Source organism: Herpailurus yagouaroundi, unplaced genomic scaffold (assembly GCF_014898765.1).
Source record: "Herpailurus yagouaroundi ecotype Mexico unplaced genomic scaffold, PumYag 142, whole genome shotgun sequence".
Lineage (NCBI taxonomy): Eukaryota > Metazoa > Chordata > Mammalia > Carnivora > Felidae > Herpailurus > Herpailurus yagouaroundi.
Genome location: NW_024412397.1, coordinates 58,800,273 through 58,823,409, shown reverse-complemented (window position 1 = coordinate 58,823,409; position 23,137 = coordinate 58,800,273). Strand labels below are relative to the sequence as shown.

Here is a 23,137-nt window from a genome sequence, read left to right as displayed (position 1 = left end):
GACTTGAGCTCTTTTCCTTCCTCATGGTGCTCAACCCTAACGTCAGAGTGATCTTTCTAAGACAAAAATTACATCACATTACCGCCTGCTTAAAGGCCACCAGTGGATCTCAGGACCAAGACCAGCCTCCTTAGATGACAGACAAGATTTTCAAGACCTTGCTTTGCTGACCTCTCCATCCTCACCTCCTACTATCCATGACTTACTTCCAGTCTATAATTGTTTTTAAACTACAGAGAAACGGATTAAGACCTAGTAGTATCTCTGGAGGGGAAAATTCATGCTACTGCTTACCACATATTTTTATGTTGATAATTTTTACATAAGTTGAACATTGTATCATTAAGTTTTTACTCATTTCTATATACAATAGACACAGTATATTTTTTAAGTGTGGGAGGTGAGGATTGCTTATTATAGCCACAACGACTATAGCCACATTTTCTCCTCCCCCACACGACCCCCCAGCTAGACAGAGCCATGTGACAACATTTAATGAGTTTTAGCTCTTATTTTCAGTCACACCATGGCCTGGGCTCCTATCAGGCTGTTTTCTAAGAGTCCCTTTGTCATGGGGTGTTGTGCCGATTAAGCCCCTACCATGGTGCCTACACGAAACATGGGCTTGATAAATTCACCATTATCTTCATTATAACGAGAAGGAAATCTCTTCTTTCTCATGTCCTTGAGACCATCCACTACATTAGTACGTCAGTAATCGGTAATAAAAATTCCCTGACGGATAGATGTTTTTAAAGGTTTTGTAGAGCTTTACGTACCAACGTGTGGGAAGACACGGCCTTAGGTTACCTTGGCATGATATACTTTGCATATTCATACAACTCCACAGCCATTACTCTAAATTTTGCCTCATAACCTTCAACGCTATATGATGAAAAATACCAACAGAGTCACAGATGTGTCTTAGCCATGAAAACCACCCACACACGCAAAGCAAACTGGCAGATGACGGGGTAGAACCACATCTCTGGCAACAGCTGGGAGCTCACCTTTTCTTCATTACCAACACAACTCCAAGGAATATAATGACGAACAGCAAGATGCCGGCAATGACTCCAGCAATTTTGACCGTGTGGTCTGTTTCCTTCTCGGGTTCTGGAACTGGCTTCGGGGTGGCAGCTCCTAAAGATGAAAAGGAAATGAAAAAGGACAGACGGTGGGTAAGAGAATAAAGATGTTATGTTTTAAAAACAAACAAAAAAAAACGCTGCATTTAACAGGGTAATACGACTTATCAGAGCCAGCAGACAGACAAGCTTTTGATTTTTTTTCAACAGCTTTCATATGCACTGAAAGGAGGGTAATTGTTCATATTGTTCTTCAATATTTTACTAAGCCATAACAGAAGTTGGGTAGCACCCCCAGCGCTGACCCTTTTAGAAGAGACTCTTCTCAAACAGTTTTTTATATTTTTATTATCTCTATTGGCTCCCTGCCCTTTCTGCCGTTTTAAAACTTGCTAACAACACAATAGCTATCCTAAGCCTTTATCCAAATTTGATTTGCTGGAACATTTTCCTCAATTATTTTTCATAAGTGAAGCAGTAATTCTATAACATATTAGCCCAAACACCTGGAAAAGTGAGATAAGCTCATTTTCCATGCATTTTACCAGCAATTGTTTTTTTAACACAATAGAGATTTTTCCCCTGCCTTTGGAATTCTAAATCTAGGTCACATCTGGTAGGCAAAAGACTCCTTCTAAGCAATTTATGCACAAAGTGGGAAGCAGCTGATGATCACACTACTGGCACTCACATTTAATATCTGTTTAAATGAGATAACCAGAGCCTTCCAGTGACTACTGTCTTAGCTCGCCTGCTTTCCCATTTCCCAAACGTTTGTCCTGTTTATGGCATAATGCGATGGAATGTCAAATCCACGTCTGATGAAATATCCATTTCCTCAGCTAAATGAGTTCAGGACGAGAAAATACTAGGAATGTAATGTTCAACTCACTACGCAGAATCCGTTTTTTTTTAAGGGCTTCTACTCTCTTAATCAGAATGTGACAGTGCTGAGCATCTTAGCCATCAAGCCACTGTCCTCACCACGTGGTCAGGACAGATCATTCTGAAAGCAGGAATTTTATGGCCAAGTCTCTCACCTTAGAATTTTCTTCTTGTGTTCCTTGGTTTAAAAAAAAAAAAAAAACACGTAATTGAAACTGAATATTGATATCGCCCCCCTCTACCCTTTCACTGGGTTTCCCGTTCACGCTTCACCTGATTCTTGGAAAAACTTAGCCCTCCCTGTGTCTGGTGCATTGCAGGCTGGGCTTATTCTAAGATGAGTCGACACAGGGAAACAGGGAGTGTCTAGCTAGAGCTTTCCATCTGTTTCCATTGGAAACATATAAACTATGTTTCTTTCAAAAGGTATTCATATTAAGATTTTATAAGAGATTCTGCATCTTGAACCCAGATGTGGCCATCAGACAGATGAAGCTAGTCAAGACTGGGGACAGACACAAGGCAGAAGATAAGTTCCCATCCACGCATGCTTTGCGATCAAAGTGACAATTGTAATGAGAGCAGGCGTGATGTAAAAATCACTCCTTATCAGATACAAACCCTTCTGCATAGCCTGTTTCAGGTCATTTTTCTTTCTGACAACTTCAGGGGGGATGTCCTGCTCTCTTGTTTGAATGGATATCCCTCAAACTAGTTATCCAGATAAACCTTAAAACTAATAATGCTTACTACTTTTTAGTGTAATTACATCTTAAGTATACCCCTCCAATATGTCACTGGAACATACAGCCAAGCAGTGGGTTTGCAGGATATTGTAATATTAAATAAATTGCTAGGAAAGATTTAAAGATAAAATATGTACGTTATAAAAAGATGAAAATTTTTAAAAATCCGTGTAAAAATAAATAACACGTAAAATTCACAAGAGGGAAAAAGGGTGCCATGCTTTTGAATTTTGGCTTTTTTGTTCAATTAAAAAAAAACTTAACTTTAAAACAATAAAATGAAATTGGTTTATTCTACCAAATGTTGGCATATTGGCATACTGGGAGCCATTCTATTTATCTCAGTAGTTAATAGATTTCAAATGCTCCAAATATATTTTCTAAATAACTGACTGGCTGAGTTTCTTTGTAACTAAATTATGCCAGTAAATACAGCACTTGGGAAAGAGATTTAGAAAAACTTTATTTAGCCTAAAATACTGAAGTATAAAAAAACAACACGGATACAACCCATACATTGTAAACACTCAGTAAGGGAAGAGTTTGTCTTGTCAACGGTCATGTTTGTTTCTGTTAATTAAACAACTGGTTGTGTTTGACTTTAGCCAACACTTTGGCCTGCTCCATGAGAACTGGTGAATACTCTACACATCTTTAGGACAGGAAAAGAGACTCCCTTGCTGCCTTTCATTCCCTTTGGAAAGCAGACAAGCCCATTGCTATGCAGCTAGCATAAGCTCCATATTATCATTCTTTAGCACCTACTTTTAACTCATTTCACATTGCAGGTCAAGAAAATGAAATGTTCCATCTCCGCAGGACACAGTTGCAATGAGATTATGGCGGCAATCACGCAAAATGGGAGAGCAACTCAGAAAAGGAGAGGAGGGCTGCCCCGAGCTGTCTGGGAGCGACCCTCCCTTTGCCCGCAACAGGGCACGGCCACCAGATCATTGTGACTGTGCCAGAGTGAAGGGGATGATTGGAATGTCTGGGTTGGGGACTGATCCGGGAAGCATCAATGTGCATACAAGTTGGGATGACATAAGTCACCAGGCTGAGGTAATCTCACAGAGGTGTGCATCGTGAATCTCAAGTTCACGCTGGGTGTCTGCCATTCCTGCCTTTGGCTGCCTGCCCTGCCCTTTCGGTCTTTCCTGAAATGGAGATCTTTACGATCCCTTTCCACAGGATGCTCTTTTCTCCACTTTTGTTTTTTTGGAACCATGTGGTTGTGAGCTGTCAGCCTGGGACAGAGAATAATTTGTGACAGAATGTGGTTGCAACGGATAGCTTCTTCCCACCCCCCCCCCCAAATCTATGAATTTAACAGTATAATTTACAAACTGCTTGGCAAAAGAGTTGTTTTCATAATATTTTCCCCTCTGTCTTGTTACTTTCTTGCCAAGATTCTAATGGTATGAACTTTCATTCTTTTTTTTTTTCAGTATCAATTCTAATTCTTCGTGGAAAAGCATTTTTTTCTCTTCCACTGTGTGTTCCCTTTAGAGTTAGTTTACTGCATGTTTAGATCCTTTTGAAGGGAATAAATTCTAATGTATGCATTTAACAGGGGGCATTATCTAGGCTTGAACGTATTCATTAAAATGACGAATAAGCTAAATATTTCAGAGATTGAAGGTGACAGGCTGCTAAAATCGTAGAGCATAATCTTCACAGATGCCCACTCTACTGACTCCTCATGATAGCTCTGGGTTTTCTGTGTTTTGTTTAATGGCCAAGAAAATGATAAAGGGTGGTATTCCAGTAGACGTGCATTATTTAAGGTTTCAGATAAAACACTTAATGGGAAAAATCTTATAAGAAAGGGGATTATTTTATCCCATGCAATATTTGGTTGGTTTTCAACTTAGCCGAAAACAGTGAGTCTTGGCCCAGTGTCCGATGTTAAATAACAGCAGCATGCCAGGCTGAGAACACGATGTACTCAGCCACTGGTTTGAGGTTTGGGCCCAATTTGGACTACCAAACTGGCTGCAGAAATTTTTCCAGAAGACCCAAGGATGCCAGCCCAGAAGGCCATGAAAGCCACCACTGCTGCCTGGAGTTACTGATCGCGTGGCCCACAGCACTGGGACTGCCTCACCTTGAGAAAACAGGAAGCCTTCCTCATAGCAAGAGTGAAGAATAGGAATAGCCCAGGGCCAGCTTAGCCCCCCGCAATATCTGCATCATGGGGACTAGTGCTAGGCTGTCCTTCAATGTGGGAGAAAACCAGCAACATCCTTCATTTATTCACTAAGTATTTATTGAGTACCTCAACGGTGCCATGGGCTGTTTTAGGGATGTAACAGTGAACAAATGGGTATAATAAAAGCCTCTGTCCTCATGGAAGTTATACTCTTGTGGGAAAGGGCAGACCCGGATGGAAACAAATACTGTCTGCAGGATGTTAATCGGGACCAGTCTCCAGAGAAGCACGCTCTTCGGGGTGGGGACTGTGAGGGTCGGGCAGGTGCTACTCGGCTCCGACCGAGACAGGAAATCGGAGAAAGAATGACTGAGAAAACAACATTTGAGCAGAGACTTGAAAGAGGGAAGGGAGTGAGCTCTACCGACAAGCAGGGAGGAGGAGCATTCTAGGCAGGAAGAAAAAGTTAAAAGGTACAAGACTAGACTGTGAAATACCGAGGTGGGTCTGCAGTGGACACACTGGCAGAGTTGGGGGCACCTCCACAGATCCCCGAGGGGACTTGGCTTTTTCTCCGCATGAGATAGGAGCTATGGGAGGATTGTGAGTGCTGGGGTGATGTGACCTGGCTTGTTTTAACAGGATCATGCTGGGAGAGGGGTTTAGAATAGAGCACAGGGGTCAATGGTGGGCACAGGAAGATCAGTTACGAGGCTATTGCAATGATCCACGCAAGAGATTAGGATGATTTGGAATACGACTGTAGCAGTGGAGGTGGTAAGACACGGTCAACCTTGAGGTATATGTTGACAGTGGAGCCTTCGGTGTTTGCCCATGAACGCGAAGTAGACTGTGCTGGTAAGACATCCAGGTTTCTGACCCGCGTAAGATGGAGTTGCCCTTGACTGAAATGTAGGAGCCTGAGAGGAGCAGTTTGGAGAGGTAGGTGGGGAAATGAGGGATTTGGTTTGGGGCTAGTTTTGAGGCATCAGCCATCCAAAAGGGACATCACGTAGTCAGCTGGCAACAAAGGGGAGAGAGAGATCCAGGTAGATGAGGGCATAAATGTTGGAGTTGTCAACCAAAAGATGGCATGTAAAGCCGTAAGACTGAATGAGGGCACTTAGGAGGGGAGTTGGGGGGACAGGTCACAAGGAGGAACCAGTAACGGAGACGACAAGGAGCAGCCAATTGACGAGGGATGGAAACCAGCAAGGAAGAAGTCAGTGAGAATTCACACAGAGGGAGCACCAGTGTGGACAAGCCAGAGAAGAATGTAGTGGTTTTTTTTTTTTTAATTTTTAATGTTTATTTTTGAGAGAGAGAGAGAGAGGGAGAGAGAGAATGAGCAGAGAGGGGCAGAAAGAGAGGAAGACACAGAATCTGAAGCAGGCTCCAGGCTCTGAGCTAACAGCACAGAGCCCAAAGTGGGGCTCGAACCCACAAACTGTGAGATCATGACCTGAGCCGAAGTCAGACGCTTAACCGACTGAGCCACCCAGGCACCCCTGTTTGTTTTTTAAGACGGGAAAATGTACAGCATTTTTGAATGCTTATGACCCAACAGGGAAATTTTGACGAGGCAGGGGGGAAAGGAAGACCACCGGAGCTTGAAGGGGCAGGAAGGGATGGGCCTCAGTGCCCAAGGGAGGGACTGGCTTCAGCCACCGGGCAGACGCTTCACCCAGACAAACAGGAAGAATGGCAAGCACGGGCACAGAGGTCTGGGGGTGAGCGGATGTGGGTGGTCCAGGGGCAGGACATTTGAATGGCCTCTTCTGATTGCTTTGTTTTCCCAGCAGCAGAAGCAAGATGGTCAGGTGTGGCTGCGGATGAGGGAGGAGGTGTAGGTAAAGTGGGGAGAGAGCATACGTTTTGAAATGGTTGCCGGTAGCAGTGGTAAGGAGAACGGATGAGGCTGCAGATATATGGGACTGGCCGGTGACTAACCTTGAGTCCCAGAGCACACTGAAGGGTTCTGAAAACAGAGAGAGGAAAGAGGCAGGGATGCACTGAGTGGTATGGGGGTGAAGGTCTAGGGGAAGAAGGGAGAGCTAGATACCTGGGCTTGCTGAGAAAGAGGCATCATGAGATGAACCCTGAGGGTCTCAAGGCAGAGGGTGATGGGGAGATGTAAGGCTTGGGGTAGAGGCTGTGGGTTTATCCAGGAGCACAGAACTCTAGGGCTCCCTCCTCACTCCTCATAACTAGAATGAAGAAGAGGAAGAGGAAGAGAAAGACGCAGAGGATGACACTACTCGGAATTATAACCCAAAGGTGGGGAGGGGCAGGACAAGTGGTCAGAAATTCACGGTGGAAACATTCCTGGAATGGACACTTGCTGGAGCAATCCAACTCCTGTGATAAAGCTAAACTTGGTTTTCACAATCTGCAAATTAACAACTCCTTCCTGACTACCTTTTATGCTCAAAGTACCATGACTAGGATCTGCAGGGGAATTCAAGGTGAGTAAGAAGGCTGGTACCTCATTCTTCAGCATACAATACCAGAAGCCTCGTGAAGTGCCATGAGTGAGCTACAGAACCCAACGGAGTGCGGGGGGGGGGGGGAGTGGATAGGAAGGCTTGGAAAGGCTCCTTGCCAGAGGCTGTAATATGAATGGGCTCAAAGGACGGGTTGGATTCCAAAGAAAGAGGCCTCGTAAGCCAAGACAGAGAGGTGGAGGGCACAAAGGTATCTCTGTGATCAGATACGCACTTGGCTGGGCTCAAGCCCGGGTGCAGGTTGGGGAGTAGTGGAGGACAGGCTTGAGAAACTGAGGCTTTATGGTTTGCTTACTGGCTTTGCTTACTGTCTAGAACAGCCTGTACCGAATTTAAGGAACAAGAAGCCGCAGAACATAACAGAGCTGTGCCTTGAGAAGAGAAGTGGGCAGTTCTACGCAGGCTCATGGAAGAAAGGAAAGGTCGGGCTTTCAGGGACCATTGGAAAGGCTACTGCCTCACACGTCTGAGGTAAAGGGGTGAGTGGAACTGACAGGGCACAAGGGACTCAACAGAGGGCATGCTGCTGGCCGCACACTGGTGCGCTCGGGTCTCAGACGCCCAGCACGGGGTGGATCCTGGTGCCATTTATGGAAAATATGCAGTCGGCTTCCTGCCAGGGAAAACGTGTGTGTGGGTTCAATGTTTAAATGGAATCTAAGCCACCAAGTGCTCCATTCCCGCCACATGTGAATGGTTTCGGTGGCAAACCAAATACCAAATTACCACTCTTGGCATTTGGAGGGAAAGGGGAGAAAAAAGTTGGGGGCAGCAACTATAGGAACGTTGGCAAGAGAAACCGAGGAGGTGGGGCCGCCTTTCAAGAGGAGACAGGAGGCAAAACAAAAGTAGAAAATAAAATGGCAGCTGTGGAAACATGGGAGATGACTGTCCCCCCAAGCGTGCTTCAGAGCACTCGGGTCCCCAAAGAGACTCTAAAATGTCAACTGAGGAAGCCACAGCCACTCTATGCTGGCACTTTTAGGACTTCACGGACTTCGGAAGCTATTTTAGTTACTTTTCATAGGGGTTTGGTTTTCACCTTTTGTGGAGGTAGATTTCTTTTCTTTTTCTTAAAAATAGCAACATCCCGGCTTTAAACATGATTGCGAGGCAGTTCATTCACGTCTTGTTGCTCAGAGAATTAGAATTCCTTGCAGTCTGTTTTTCATTTTTCTCACCTGTACCTTAACGTTATACATAATCGCGAAGCATCTCCGAGATTTTTCATTTAAATTACATATCGTTGTTTTTCTTCCTGGGAATATAGAGTCAATCACTACTCTGGAATAATCTCCCTTCACACTTTATGTATTATTTGTAACCTGATTATGCTTTTGAATTTATAACTCTTCCTTTGTCCCTAATTTCCACCGTAGGGCATGCAGAACATGCATGGCTTACGAGTAATACTCAGAAATATAATTTCTCATATAAAACTGAGCTACGGGATTGTTTGATATATACTGCCTCTAAAAAATTAATCTACTTTTTTATTTTTGTTCTAATTTCATGACAGTTACTGCTTTCATTTATTGATGTGGCCAACACCCTGTGGGTAAGATGATCTATCAAAGCCTTATCACTTACTATCTGGGCACTAAAAGTTTCAAGAGAATTATTAGTGCTGTTCCTATTCTGATGAAATAGCTTTATTTTTTCCATTTGCATTTCTCAAACCATGGTCAAGTAATAAAATGAGGACACAACTTGTCAATTATAAGGTATCAACTGTGTTCACTTTTCAGACAAAGTGGATAATCCATAAAGGGAACGTGAGTGGGTGTTTTTGAGGATGCACCTGTTAAGAGCCCGCTTTGGTTGAAACCAAACTTTAAAGGCATTAAAATAAAAATGTGCTGTCCCTCAAATTTTCCTCCAGACGATGTGTCTGGGGTCATGATCTAGCTTATGTTTTTAGCTCTTAAAAATCATTCCTGTGGGAGAAAGAATCCTCATAGCTTCCTGCACAAAGTAGTAGCTGTTTACCCAAACCCTTTGTAGCTTTTGCTGCTGCCTAAAATTGGTCATTCACTATTTTATCAAAAAAATAAGTATACTTAATAAATCCTACGTGGTTGCTAGAAGAAATCATTATTTCTGAGATTCAAAAAATGTACAGAGTCTAGCGCACTGCACGCAGAAACGTGAGGGGCTTTGCACATGGCCAGTAAGCTACCTGCACCAAAGGTGACCCTCAGAAACATAATGAGGATCCTTGGGCTCTTAGGAGAGATTCGGGTCACATAATCTGCCCCCCCCCAGTATACTCATTTAGTAAGCATACAACTTTTCCTTAAACAATGAAGTTCTTTAATAAAGAGGCTTCTGGGGCGCCTGGGTGGCGCAGTCGGTTAAGCGTCCGACTTCAGCCAGGTCACGATCTCGCGGTCTGTGAGTTCCAGCCCCGCGTCGGGCTCTGGGCTGATGGCTCGGAGCCTGGAGCCTGTTTCCGATTCTGTGTCTCCCTCTCTCTCTGCCCCTCCCCCGTTCATGCTCTGTCTCTCTCTGTCCCATAAATAAATAAAAAACGTTGAAAAAAATTAAAAAAAAAATAATAAAGAGGCTTCTATTAATTGTGCCATTCTGTTCAATATTTTCTAGAACAGAAGTTCTCCATGTATAGAGAGTTTAAGAACATTTGGAACTGTTTCTGAAACATGCAGATGGCTGGATTCTCCAGGGACTCAGGATCAAAGGTCTGGGGTAGGACCTAGGAATCTATATGTACCACCCTAGGTGATTCCCTATACAACATGAAGAAAAATTCCACTTGAGAGCCTCATCGGTCCTAAATATTTGGTGAGGAAGGTATTCACAGACAATGGCAAAAAGGGAAAAATATTTAATTGGGTTTTGATTTTAAAAACACCTCCCAATATATTCATGTCTCACTTTGTCAGCAACTTTCAGTGCACTATTTTATTTTTTTTTAATTTTTAATGTTTATTTATTCTTGAGGTGAGGGAGGGGCAAAGAGAGGAAGACACAGAATCTGAAGCGGGCTCCAGGCTGAGCTGTCAGCACAGAGCCCGATGTGGGGCTCAAACTCACCCTGAGCCATGAGATCATGACCTGAGCCAAAGTCAGAATCTTAACCACCTGAGCCACCAGGCGCCCCAGTGCACTATTTTAAATGATCTTTTGACACAATTAAAAGGCTAACTTATGGAGGCATCTGGGTGGCTCAGTCGGTTAAGGGTCTGACTCTTGATTTGGGCTCAGATCATGATCTCATGATTCGTGAGATCAGGCCCCATGTTGGGCCTTGTGCTGACAGCATGGAGTTTGCTTGGGATTCTGTCTCTCTCTCTCTGTCCCTCCCCTGCTTGCTCTCTCTCTCTCTTTCTCAAAATAAATAAGCATAAAAAAAAAAAAAAGACAAACTCATGGAATCAAACACTAGTCTTAGGAGTAGCCATAGGAAGTAGAGATTAAACGATATTGCTAATTGTAAAGGAATTTAAGGTATGCCAACTGATTGCCCAAGTGCTATGGCTGACCTTTTTGAAGTCCTACTTTATATAAGATATACCAGGTATCTTATATAACTTTATTTAATATTATATCATGAAGTGTAATCAATACCATTTTATACATGAAGAAACTAAGGCAGCAGGAGCGATCAGGAGAAGTAGCTTGTCCTCAGACAGTGAGAAGTGAGGGGCACTGGGTCCAGGCAAGCCTGTGAGACTATGCCTGCTTCACTACATCGCAACTTTTCCCAGTAACACGGAAAACTTGGGCGACTCCTGCTAACACTCTGAATCATAAGACTCAAGTTGAAAATTATCTTGATCAGCTGTAAAGAGGAGAACCTCAGAAAAGAATGAAAACATACTACCGAAGTGCAGAACAATGCAATAAGGAAATTAAAATCCTGCAAGAAGAGGAAGATAAATATATGAGGACATGGGCGTCCTGGGCCTAAATGCAGAAAAGAAAGGCGTGGTAATACAGTCCGTGTGATTTTGAAAATGCCCCAGAGAAGTGGCAAGCACATGACCCTGCCAGAACACAATGCACTGGTCAAGGTAGAGACGCTAAAAAGGAATCGAAGAAAAGAAGCACCAGTGATCAACAGGGTAGAAAAGAAGGACCATGCAAAAAGAGACAGGGAATTAAGATCATTTATCTAACCAAGGAGGAGACCAGCAGGTGCCCTGATGCAGTCTTCCACTGGAGCTTTTCAAGAGTAAAGGAGTATTTCTTACCCACCTTTGACTTCTGGCGATTAGCACAATGCTTTTAACACAGTGGTCACTTAGTAAGTCTTTACTGAATGAATGTCTTAAAACCTACAGCCGGTATTTATAAAGAGAGTAGTGACCACATGGGACCTATGTCTGTATGCAGGATATTTCTGAACACGTAGGTTTAAACAAGCATGGGAGCTCTCGTTTTTACAGAGAAAAGCTGCGTCTTTTCTTCTCTATATTCTTAGTGCCTAGAATGTAGCATGTACTCAATAAAAGTCAGAGCCAGTTAAATGACTTTTGGTTGTCCATAAAAGGGCATCTGGAGCCTCAGCACATAAAAATGAAATGTATTACAAAGGAGCGTTTATTCATTCCTATCCTTGGGTTGAAGAATAGTTAGCTGACATGAGACAGGTCAGTTCTCACCCCCCAACCCAATCTATAAAAAGTAAAAAAAAAAAAGAAAAAAAAAGTTATACTCTCTTTATCTCTTCTTCATTCCTGTCACCATGAACCTGGCTTATTTCCCTTCTGGACTTTTGTACTTGACTCCCAGGTAGACATCCCTTCCAGTCTCTTTTACACACTGCAGCTATATTGGTCTTCCCAAAGAACTGCTCTAATCAGGTCACTCTTTCATTTAAAAACACAACAAGAAACCCAAGAGTTTCCTAATGCCTCTTTCAAAAGGCAATCAAGGCCTTCCATGAGCTAGCTCCAACCCCCTTTCCTAACTATATATCCTTCTTCTTTTCACTTTCCTTTATCTATGTTCCAACCCAATGGACATGTTCAGTTTTCTCCATACATCCAACATTTCCCCTTCTCAGGGCTCCTGCTGCTCCTTCTCCATGGAAACATCCCCCTATTCACTTTTGATAGGTTCCAACTGTGCCCATTTTTCAAAGGCCACCCAGCCCAAATATTGTTCTCGATTGCTTTGTAGGAAGTACTCCCCATCCCGCGGTACCGCTATAGAACCTTGCTTTACCCTTCTTGCATAGAACTTATTTTTACCCTCAGTTCAGTCATTTTGGCAAATTCCTTCTATCATCTGCTAACATCAGGGCCTTGAGACAAAGCTTTTTTGGCTTTTTGGCCCTCATCTGACCTGGCCCAATATCTTATTATGTATCCACAGTACATGTGAGAATACATGTGCTGAATGGAAGATCTGTCGTGATTAATCGCATTCTGAAATTGTGCTCTTTTCATAATCTACCTATTCTTTTCCCATTTATGTTCTTAGGTAGCACGATGGATATAAAAAGAAAGAAACAAGAGACAAAAATGGAAGTATAATTAAGTAAAGATGACAACAGGCCTAATTTTGTGGTCTTTCCTCTACTGATCTCCAGCATGTAGCAGGGCGATTAGGAAGATAAAACGCATCTGTAGCGATCTTCAGATAACCTTACACGGGCATCCAGACAATATCCAGAGAAAGAAGGAACATGTCTGAATGCTGGTTCCACTGAGCACACCAAGAAACAGCCAGCACACGGAAGAAGCCAGTAAATTCACTGGCCAAACTTTCATCAATGATAAAATGCGATTAATAGAATAAAAAGAGCATGGAAATAAATACTAGTGACAAAATGTTATATTTTCAGTGCCAAAGCAGTGAAATATATATCCATCAATGACGAGAAAGTTAACTGGGTACATATCAGAGAGACAGGAAATGAGTATCTGTCAAGAATAAAGTGTTATGAACTCAATATTCGTAATGATTAAGTAGCTATAGACCATTTTTCACCATCATATATGGAATTTGTTTTAGAAGTCTTTCAACTGGCCAAAATTTCTGCTGGAGAATAATGACAACGGTCTGGGCCTTTTTAGAAAGAAAAAAAAAGAGAAGCTTATAATAAGATCATGCTAACATGATTTAAACTGTTAAGAATAATTTGATTTAATAAAATGGTTATGTCATTTCTATGACCATGCTCTGGGAGTATTTTTTAACTTCCTTGTTAAAAAAAAACCAAGGAAGAAACAAGGTAGAAATCTGAAAATTCTCTTTATTAATCCCCTAAACTGTCTAAAAGACACATGTAACCCACTTTGACGAGGTCTCTATACATGTGTGCATGCACGTATTTGTACATAAATATACACCAGTATCTAAAGAAATTATTAAAAGACATAAAAGGAGAATCCACTAGATTGGCAATATCAAAGGTAATTTTGTTTATCATGTTTACTGTGAAGTCACATATAATCTTGGGTAGAAAGGTAAAATTAAACCCTGCAAAGACAGGCGAAATCCCAAGTAATAACTGATATGCCAGTATATGTTCTGACCAAGAGCACCAACTGAGGAAGCTGTTATAATTAATAATAAACCACAATTAATAATTGCATCATTAGCAACACCAATAAGTAAATTAGACTGAACATCAATTACATTGCTGAAGTGATGTCCTGCTTGAATATTTACTAGGAGTAAATGGAAAAACTCATCAGAGATACTGATAGATGTGCTGAACAGGTGCCATTTATTAACTGCGAGACAAGTGCCAGGCTTACTTACAAAGATTGTTTCTCAGGGATAGTTATTTACTCTCCTAAAGGAAAACAACATGTGGAAGAAAACTCGCATTGCTTCTCATTCCCTTATGAACTGCTGTGTATTTTTCCAACTTCATATTCAATGTCTAAAAAAGTTACTCAATGAGATAATCTAGAAGCCTTCTTAATGGAGTGCTATTAAAGTGCATCCTCTCGTCCTCCCTTGAGAACTGATGTAACTGAAGGGCAAATCAGAGAAAGGTGTCCACATATACACCAAGGACAGTGAGGAGCAAAGGAACTCCAAATGGCCAGGATGACAAAGGGAGCCTGGCATTTTATTCTATGGCACAGGGAAGAGCAGAATAGGTTATACACTGCTTTGGGCTATTCCTGCTTCAAATAAAGTAGTTGTCTTTGAAAATGTGGTAACGTTTTCATCATTATCATCATCACCATTATTGCCAGTAGCAAGATAATAGCCTGGGTCATGCTGATGCAGTTTATATCCCAAAGATAGGCAAATGGAGAATATCATCTGTGGGGGACTCGTTACAAGCCTTGACATATGATAGAATAATAACGTTCCTCTCACGCTCCAGTGCTCCTGGAGACCACAGTATGTGCATGGTGCTCATGTAAATAACACCCTCCGCAGCATCAAGAAATCCATTCATTTTCCCATAAGTTCACATTTGCACCTTTCAGAAGGGCTGCAGCCCTCAAATTTGGGAGTGGCGGTGGCCCAGGTTAATGACCTAGTTCTCTTGAAAGATCAGAGAGCCATAAAACAACCTTGTATTGGGATAAGAGCAAAGCTACCAAAGAAGTTGCTAGCAATGGCCAATTCCTCCTCTTTACCCTGAGCCAGCTTTGTGCAGGTCCTTTCTATCTGTCATTGTATTCATTCTCCCAAAACCTACCAAGAAGCTAAGAAAAGTAATCTCTCTGTTATGCAGATAGGGAAGCTGAGATTTAGACTTTAAGAGATTTGTCCAGGAAACCTGGACTTTGGATTCATTAACTTCTATCTAAAGTAAGTGTAACAGACAAACAAGAGGAAAATAAAACAAATTCTTTCTAAATTATGTGCATTGAGATCCAGAGTTCCTGGGTGAACCACTCTACTAAAATCCGATACAGAGACTCGTTAGGCCCAGATTCCTGTTGGATATGTCTGAAAACTGCCCTAGGAAATCGTGGGATTTTGAAAATGATCTTGGAATCTAAACCTGAGGGCCCTCAACTCACTGTTCCCCATGAGCTGGTCAAAGGGACGCGTAATTCTTACACCTTTCTCTCACTTGTACTCACTGGGCAGACGAGAGAGGACAAGGACCATTGCAAACCGGAGGTTTATCCTAAGCAGCCCTACTACTGGCATGAAATTTCTTTGAAGTCTGTTGTTCAATCTTTTCAAAAAATAAAGATAAAAAAGCATGCAAATGTTGCATTTTACTTCATGACGTGTTGATTTTTAACAAAAATATTGTTTTGAATGATTTATCAAGTAAAGTGAGACTCCCTTGGCCCTATATCTTCATGATGTCATAGATTCACATTTGACAAGCACATGAGATGGGAAAGCGGCCAGACAAATACAATTCTGTAAAGGAGAGCAATCTCTCTTCCCCCTGTCCTTAGGACAGCTTTCCTGGAGAGAGAATGGCCACATGGTTAAGAATATATGATGGGGCGCCTGGGTGGCACAGTCGGTTGAGCGTCCGACTTCGCTCAAAGTCGGACTTCGGCCGACTTCGGCCAGGTCACGATCTCGCGGTCTGTGAGTTCGAGCCCCGCGTCAGGCTCTGGGCTGATGGCTCAGAGCCTGGAGCCTGTTTCTGATTCTGTGTCTCCCTCTCTCTCTGCCCCTCCCCCGTTCATGCTCTGTCTCTCTCTGTCCCAAAAATAAATAAACGTTGAAAAAAAAATTAAAAAAAAAATAAAGAATATATGATGGTTACACTAAAGGAGGCTGACCAGGCATGAAAACCAAATGACATAACTGACCTACCTAGACTAGATCCTATAGTGGAGGAGGGAAATGTACAAAGGGCATGTTAGGTTAACTGACAAATGGGAATAGGAACAGTAAAGTACTGATTTAATGTGAATTCATCAAGTTGATCACTGTACTATGATTACATAATAGAATATGCCTATCCTTAGGAAATATGCACTGAGATATTTAGGAGGTGAAGGGTCATGACATATGTCAGTTGTCCTTGAATCCTTCAGAAAAAAAAAGATTGATGTATGCGCGTGTGTGCAGGCACGCACGCATGCAGAGAGAGAGCAAATGATACAGCCAATAGGGTAAAATGTTTATAAGAGGGAAATCTGATAAAGGATATACCAGTATTCTCTGTGATATTTTTATTTTTGCAACTTAAAGTTTGACATCATTTCCAAATAAAAAGTAAATGTGTTCTGTGTTTAAAAAAAAAAAAGTAAAAGAAAAGAAAAAAGAATATATGGTGGCTAAGCTAGAAATGCCATGGTTTGAGTACGAATCAGATTATTACCCAAGATCCTTTCACCTTGGTAATGAAGATGACAATTCTAAAAGTAGCGTGAGTGTTGGGGTGAGGTGGGGGGGCGGATTTTCACATGTTGGAATTTTAAGAAGCCTCCCTCTCAGGGGTGCCTGCATAGCTCAGTTGATTAGGCCTCTGATTTCGTCTCAGGTCATGATCTTGGTTCAGGTCATGATCTCGGGGTTCGTGGGTTCGAACCCCACGTTGGGGTCTGTGCTGACAGCTCAGAGCCTGGAGCCTGCTTTGGATTCTGTGTCTCCCTCCCTCTCTGCCCTTCCCCTGCTCGTGCTCTGTCTCTCAAAAAATAAACATTTAAAAAAATGAAAAAAAAAATAAAAAGAGGCCTCCCTCTCAGTCCACTAGAGTCGCTGAGGACCCTGTCTAGCATTGACTGATACTATCAAGAGGGCAGATGAAATGAGGCAATCTCGTTGAAGGGACTGTGCTTTTTCTCTTTTCATTTGCCCATCCTGACTGTCCCCTGACTCATTTACAAGGTCAGTAAAGCAAGTGAAATAAGAATTCTTTCTCTAAAAGGGGAAATTTGTTTATTCTAGAGCTATCCTTGATATTTTCTTGATCTGTTGATTCTTCTACATCTTGCTGGGTCACAGTCATGAAGGAATTTCTGACTCCTTCCCATCCCGATTACGTATATGGGATCATACCCATAAATACTTAAAAAAAAAAAAGAAAGAAAAGAAAGTCTCTCACAAATACTAAGTATTTCACAGGATTCTAAAAATACTCATTTATGAAGGAGACTAGTCTAAAGCCAACCAAAACAGCAGAGCATGGCCCTTTGCCTACAAATTTTTGAATGAAATTGAAGGATTTCTTAGACATAAAACTGTCACAATTAATCTTGATGCCTTATATTCTAAATTGTAGTGACTTTTTTTTTAAATTTTTTAATTTTTAAAAATGTTTTTCATTTATTTGGGGGGGGAGGGGCAGAGAGAGAGGACGACACAAAATCTGAAACAGGCTCCAGGCTCTGAGCTGTCAGCAGAGCCTGACGTGGGTCTCGAACTCATGAACCATGAGATTATGACCGGAGCTGAAGCTGGTGCTTAACCGATTGAGTCACCCATGACATTTTTTTTTTTTTTTAAAAGCAAGGGATGAAAGGAAGGGTGTCATGAAGGAAGGTATCTACCAACAAGTAGATACTTCTGAATAGCTACTATGTATCCAGTTCCATGCTGGGCACTAGGGTGAAGAGAATGACCTAGAGAAGCAGATAGTGCCATTCAATTTTGATAAATATTTTAAAAATATCCAGGTCCTTTCCACATTTACTACTATCAAGGATGAACTAACTTAATTTTACTATAAAATTTAAATAACATCTTCCCATACTTAAAAAGGTAAGAATAATTTAACGGATAAACATAATATCTTTCACGCAAAAATCTTATTTTTCCCCCACTATGCTGAGTCTTTTCCCAAAAACTTGGTTTCTTTTGAGCTTGAAACTTCACTTGCAGCATCCGTGTTGGCCATGTACAATGCACCAGATTAATAGTGAAATTAAAAGGTAGATTTCCTAAAATATAACATTTTTCAATTTGTGCTTTTCAGGCCAGAAAGCTCTATGCCTTAAGCAAATAGAAGTTAAATACATTGTTTTATTTTCCTTTATCATCCTGCTGATAGAAGGGAAAATGCAAAAGGATATTTAAAACTGAAGTCCTTTTATATTGAAAACCGTTACACAGAAATTCTTAAGTTTATGTAGCAAAAATGGAAAACAATACTGTTTTGGTGCAATATACCTCTTTTAAAATGTATTATTTCTGAAATTAAATGCTTGACATTTGACTCAGTATTTCCTTCCCCAAAATGACAAGGAAAAAGGAACAGACTGTCCCATGGCAGTCCTGTATCCCCTCACCATTTTCTTGTAACTATACTGTTTTATAGATGAAACTGCCATAGCAAAATGACAAATATAACACATAAAAGAACAAAAAGGGGTAATAAATCACCAGTGACACTACAGCCCATTAAAATGCATTCAGCTGGTGTTGCAGAGAGAATAAAAATTTCCCCTCACTTTACATCCTTTGTAGCTGAAAGGGAAATTTTTAGAATCCTCAAGCAACCCTTTTAAGAGATGCCGAAATTCCAACCAAATTCTCCTCTCGCTAACTTTCTCTGTTGGCCTCCATGGCCAAAATATATAGCGCTGATGCATCCTTCATTGTTTAAGAAAAATTGCCTAACATGAGGCAGCCTGTGAATTACTAATCACCCATATTGATATGATAATGCGCCTGAAAAATCAGGATATGTAATTAATTGGAAAATGTTTGTTCTAATTCAGCCACTGTTTCCTATAAATAGATTATCAGCTTAAATGAAGAGGTTGGCTATTTTTATTTACAAGGAAGCCTAATGGAGGCATTATCTTCCCTTTATTTTTACCCCAAATTCTCTCAAGATATTTATCCAAAGCTCCGGACACTGAGAAGGACTCTGGTATCATATAGATAGTATGTTTTAGAGCACAACTAAATATATGCTAACTTCATTACGCATTTATCATTGTTACAAATGGTTCAAGAAATTGGTGGATTTTGTTGACGCAGAATGTCTAGTCAACTGTTGATGTTGGTTTTAACAAAGATCCTTTCTTGAGAGCAAAGAGTACACATAACACTTCTCTGAATTCTCTGCATCTCTTAACACAGAGCTAATTACACATCAAGCTTCCCGAGGGGCAAAGGAGATCTTCATGTAAGGGATGAATGGGTGACACTTCTCTTCTAAAGTATGGACAGTGAACATGTTTGGAGCAGTGCAGAGCCTATGTCCCTAAAGCTGAATATTTCAATGATGGCAAAGCTGTAACAGTTCCATTGGGATGGACCTGCATGTCTGAACACAGAATGTCTATGTGACCCTGGTCTATGACCATGAACGTCTATGTGACACTTGGTCTATGACCACGAACGTCTACGTGACCACGGGACGTCCATGCAACCCGTCTAGCCCACACCTCCCTGAGTCACAGTTGGGAGCTCCTCTGTGATGCAGATACTATTTTTCTTAAAAAAAGGGGTGTGGAAATCAGTTCACGCCTTTGAGGGAATTTTATCTTCTACAAATGAATTCATTCCATCTGACATTTCTAGCTGGTCTCTGAGGGTCTTTCAGGTGCCCAGCACTGAGTGGCAGGTTGTGGAAGATACCAAGATAAATGAAATACAGCCCCTGTAGTAGTAGATAAAAACATTTCTGCACATATTTCCTAGTAGACAAAATGAACTCTCTCCAAGACAACACTTTATGAATCTAATGACTGAACTCTTAAAAGGGCAAAATATAACTGTCTGCAGCTAACAGTGGTGAGATTTTATCCGAGTGACCATATATTCAAACAGCATTGCTGAGTTTTATTACCCTTTATGTTCTTTGTCAGTTTTAATTCATACGAATACCCTGGTAAATAGCCCTCAAAATGAATAAAGTGGATCACTCAGGCAAGAGGCTGAATGAAAGCATTCCATCTCTAAGGTACTTAAAGTGTTCCTTTGATATGTTTGAACCTGTCCCTTAAATTCCCTATCGTGCACTCTTTGATGCTGATCGAGGATCATCAGGACCCCAGAGCTGGCACTTAGGCTGCACCAATTTTCTGGCATTTAGCTCTTCTATGCATGCTCAATCCATTTCTACTCACTATACTTTTTTCTCTAGGCTGGCAGACGTTCCTCCATTTCTTAGAGTTTTACTCCAGTCTTTTGGCCTAATTTCATCTGCCCTCCAACGTTTCTAGTGTGCCTAGCCAGAGGAGCGTGGCCTCTGATTGTCTGTACGACCTGACCGCTCACCACACATTCGTCTCACTCTCTGCTCTCCCGCCATGATGGCCTTTTTGGCAATGTTTCAATTTTGGTCATGCTACCTCTCACCACAGGACCTTTGCACTCGCTGTTTCTGCCCCAGATTAAGCTCAAGTTCAGTAAACAAACACACCATCTTCAAGCTGCATCCGGTCCTCTGTGCTACTCAGTGTGGCTGAAATCTGATTTTAGTTATGTCTTCATTTTATAAATAGAGAACCTGGGTCCACAGAAGGGCAGATGATGTCTACTTGCACTGAGGTCTGTCCCAGCTTATTGCTCCTAAAGATTACCCAAGACCTACTGGCTGGGTCTGACAGGCGGAGGTAGAAAAGTGGTCAGATGAGGTCTGGGGAGCTGGAAGAAACAGACGATGCTGGTGCGAGTGAGTAGGCCACTCTCGAAAACAATAAAATGAACATTAAAACTTTCTTATGGTTCTTGCTAAAATAAATGGTTGGTTAAAATTGTGCTTTTTCAAAATGGGTTGAGGGGCACCTGCGTGGCTCAGTAAGTTAAGCATCTCTGACTTCAGCTCAAGTCATGATCTGATGTTTGTGGGTTCAAGCTCTGTGCTGTTAGCGGAGAGCCTGCTTGGGATTCTCTCTCTCTCTCTCTCTCTCTCTCTCTCTCTCTGCTCCTTCCCCATACACACACATGGCCTTGCTCTCTCTCTCTCTCTCAAAATAAACATGAAAAAAAAAAAACCAAAAATAAAAGTGGGTTGAAAAACCATGGGTTTGTTTTATTTGCAGTATAATGATCTACTGACTCAAATATATACACATATATATGTATATATTCTAAAGAAGACATGAATTTTGCAACTAACATAAAATCAGTCAAGAGTAGGCAAAATAGATTCTAAACATTCGTATCCTCATCAAAATTTTTCAAAATTTACTGATGATATAATGAAAGCTACAGAACACCTGGGAATAAGTTTAACAAGAAAGGTCACCCAACTGTTCAGTCATCTGGTAAATACAGTGGACCACCCGCTAGGTGCCCGTGCAGCTACATCAGGAACAAGACAGAGAGACGAAGCCCTGCCTGCCTGGGCTCCAGGAGGAGACACACAGTCATCAGGGCACTTCACAAAGAAGCAGAGGGGCGCCTGAGTGGCTCAGTCGATTGGGCCTCCGACTTCGGCTCAGGTCATGATCTTGCCGTCTGTGGGTTCGAGCCCCACATCAGGCTCTGTGCTGACAGCTCAGAACCTGGAGCCTGCTTCGGATTCTGTGTCTCCCTCTCTCTCTGCCCGTCCCCTGCTCGCACTCTGTCTGCCTCTCTCTCAAAACTAAACATTAAAAAATTAAAAATAAAGCAGAGTGATGAGTGGGACAGTGGTCTGGGGGCCAACAAGGCACTGACTTCAAGACGCTGGTCTAGGGAGACTTTTGGGGGGGACATACGTCTACACTGAATCCTGAATGTTGCGAAGAAGCTGAAAATACGAAGACTAGGGGAAGAGTTTCAGCAGAGGGTGGAGGGAATGCAAACTACCAGAGCAGGATCTGGCATGCTGCTTTGAAGAGAAAGGAGACCAGCACTGAGCGTGGGAAGCGACAGAAGATGAGGGCCAGGTGTGAGAGGGGCCAGACCGTGCGGGACCCTTTGCTGGGCGACAACTTCTGAAGTTGATGCTAGTGCAGTAGGAAGCTATGCAAGGGCATTAAGAAGAGAAGTGATGGAAAGGGACTTTAATTTCCAAAAGTCAGTCTGGCTGCCATGTGGCAAATGAGTCAACGGGGAGCCATGAGAGGAGTTAAGACACGTTTACACTGGTCCCGGCTGGTGTGGTGGCCATGAGGAAGTGAGACATCATCGAACCTAGAATACATTTTAGAGGGAGACCTGACAAGGCTGGCCCTTACAGAAAACTCCAAATTTGTATTACCAGTCTTATAACAAGATATGAAATTGATGGAGAAATCGATCATACTCCTAAAGTTGTGGTAACACATAGATTTGATAAGATTCCAATGAGGAGTTCAGTGGCATTTTTGGAACCCAACTGCCTGGGGTGCACTGGAATATAAATCAGAACACGGCAGATGAAGATGTCTGCCCTTAGGGGGCTTATAGTGTAGGAGGGGGAGGAAGACAGAGCATGTAAAGTGAGAAGTGCTGGAAACAGGAAGAAAGCAGCAGCCTAAGGGGGGGAAGACTGTACGGAAAGGATGGGGAAAGGTCTCATGGGAGGCTGCAGCATGAAGACGGGTTGAGTATTCATGGCAGACCTCGTGGAGAAGGTAGATTTGAGCCAGGACTACAGGAGGCAGGGTCAAGTGGATATGTGGGGAAGAATATTCCCAAGCAAGGGGAAACTGGGAGCAAAAGGTCAAGGAAAGGAGCATGGCTGATGTGGCCAAAGAACCACAGGGAGGTCAGGGTAGCTGGTGTGGAGTAAGGCAGAGGAAAGAAGGTAGAGAGTGAATCAGAGGAGTGGGGCCATCATTTAAGGCTGTAAGGACTCCAGGCCATTGGAAGGACTGATAAGGAGACAAGGAGGGATGTGAGGGATTCTTGACAAAGAAGATGAGAGAATTCCAGTTTTATCACATAAGAAACTATCCTAAAAAACCAGTATAATAAAAAAAAAAAAAACTTATGCTAATAATGTAGGAAGACCCAAAGAGGACCATAATATAGTGTATA

At 42.1% G+C, this 23,137-nt stretch overlaps 1 protein-coding gene and 1 long non-coding RNA gene across 10 annotated transcripts in view; one reads left to right on the top strand and one right to left on the bottom strand.

Moving 5' to 3' along the window:
• PTPRM (protein tyrosine phosphatase receptor type M) overlaps positions 1-23,137 on the bottom strand; it is an 806,292-nt gene that overhangs the window by 231,374 nt on the left and 551,781 nt on the right. For all 9 annotated transcript variants that reach the window (XM_040479372.1, XM_040479375.1, XM_040479373.1 and 6 more), the window contains one exon: positions 1,011-1,143. In XM_040479372.1, the coding sequence (XP_040335306.1) occupies positions 1,011-1,143 (133 nt within the window). The remainder of the gene's footprint in view (positions 1-1,010; positions 1,144-23,137) is intronic.
• LOC121033173 (uncharacterized) lies at positions 7,458-13,159 on the top strand. Its single transcript, XR_005791740.1, has 2 exons — positions 7,458-7,846; positions 12,824-13,159. It is a non-coding gene; the product is annotated as an uncharacterized LOC121033173 (long non-coding RNA).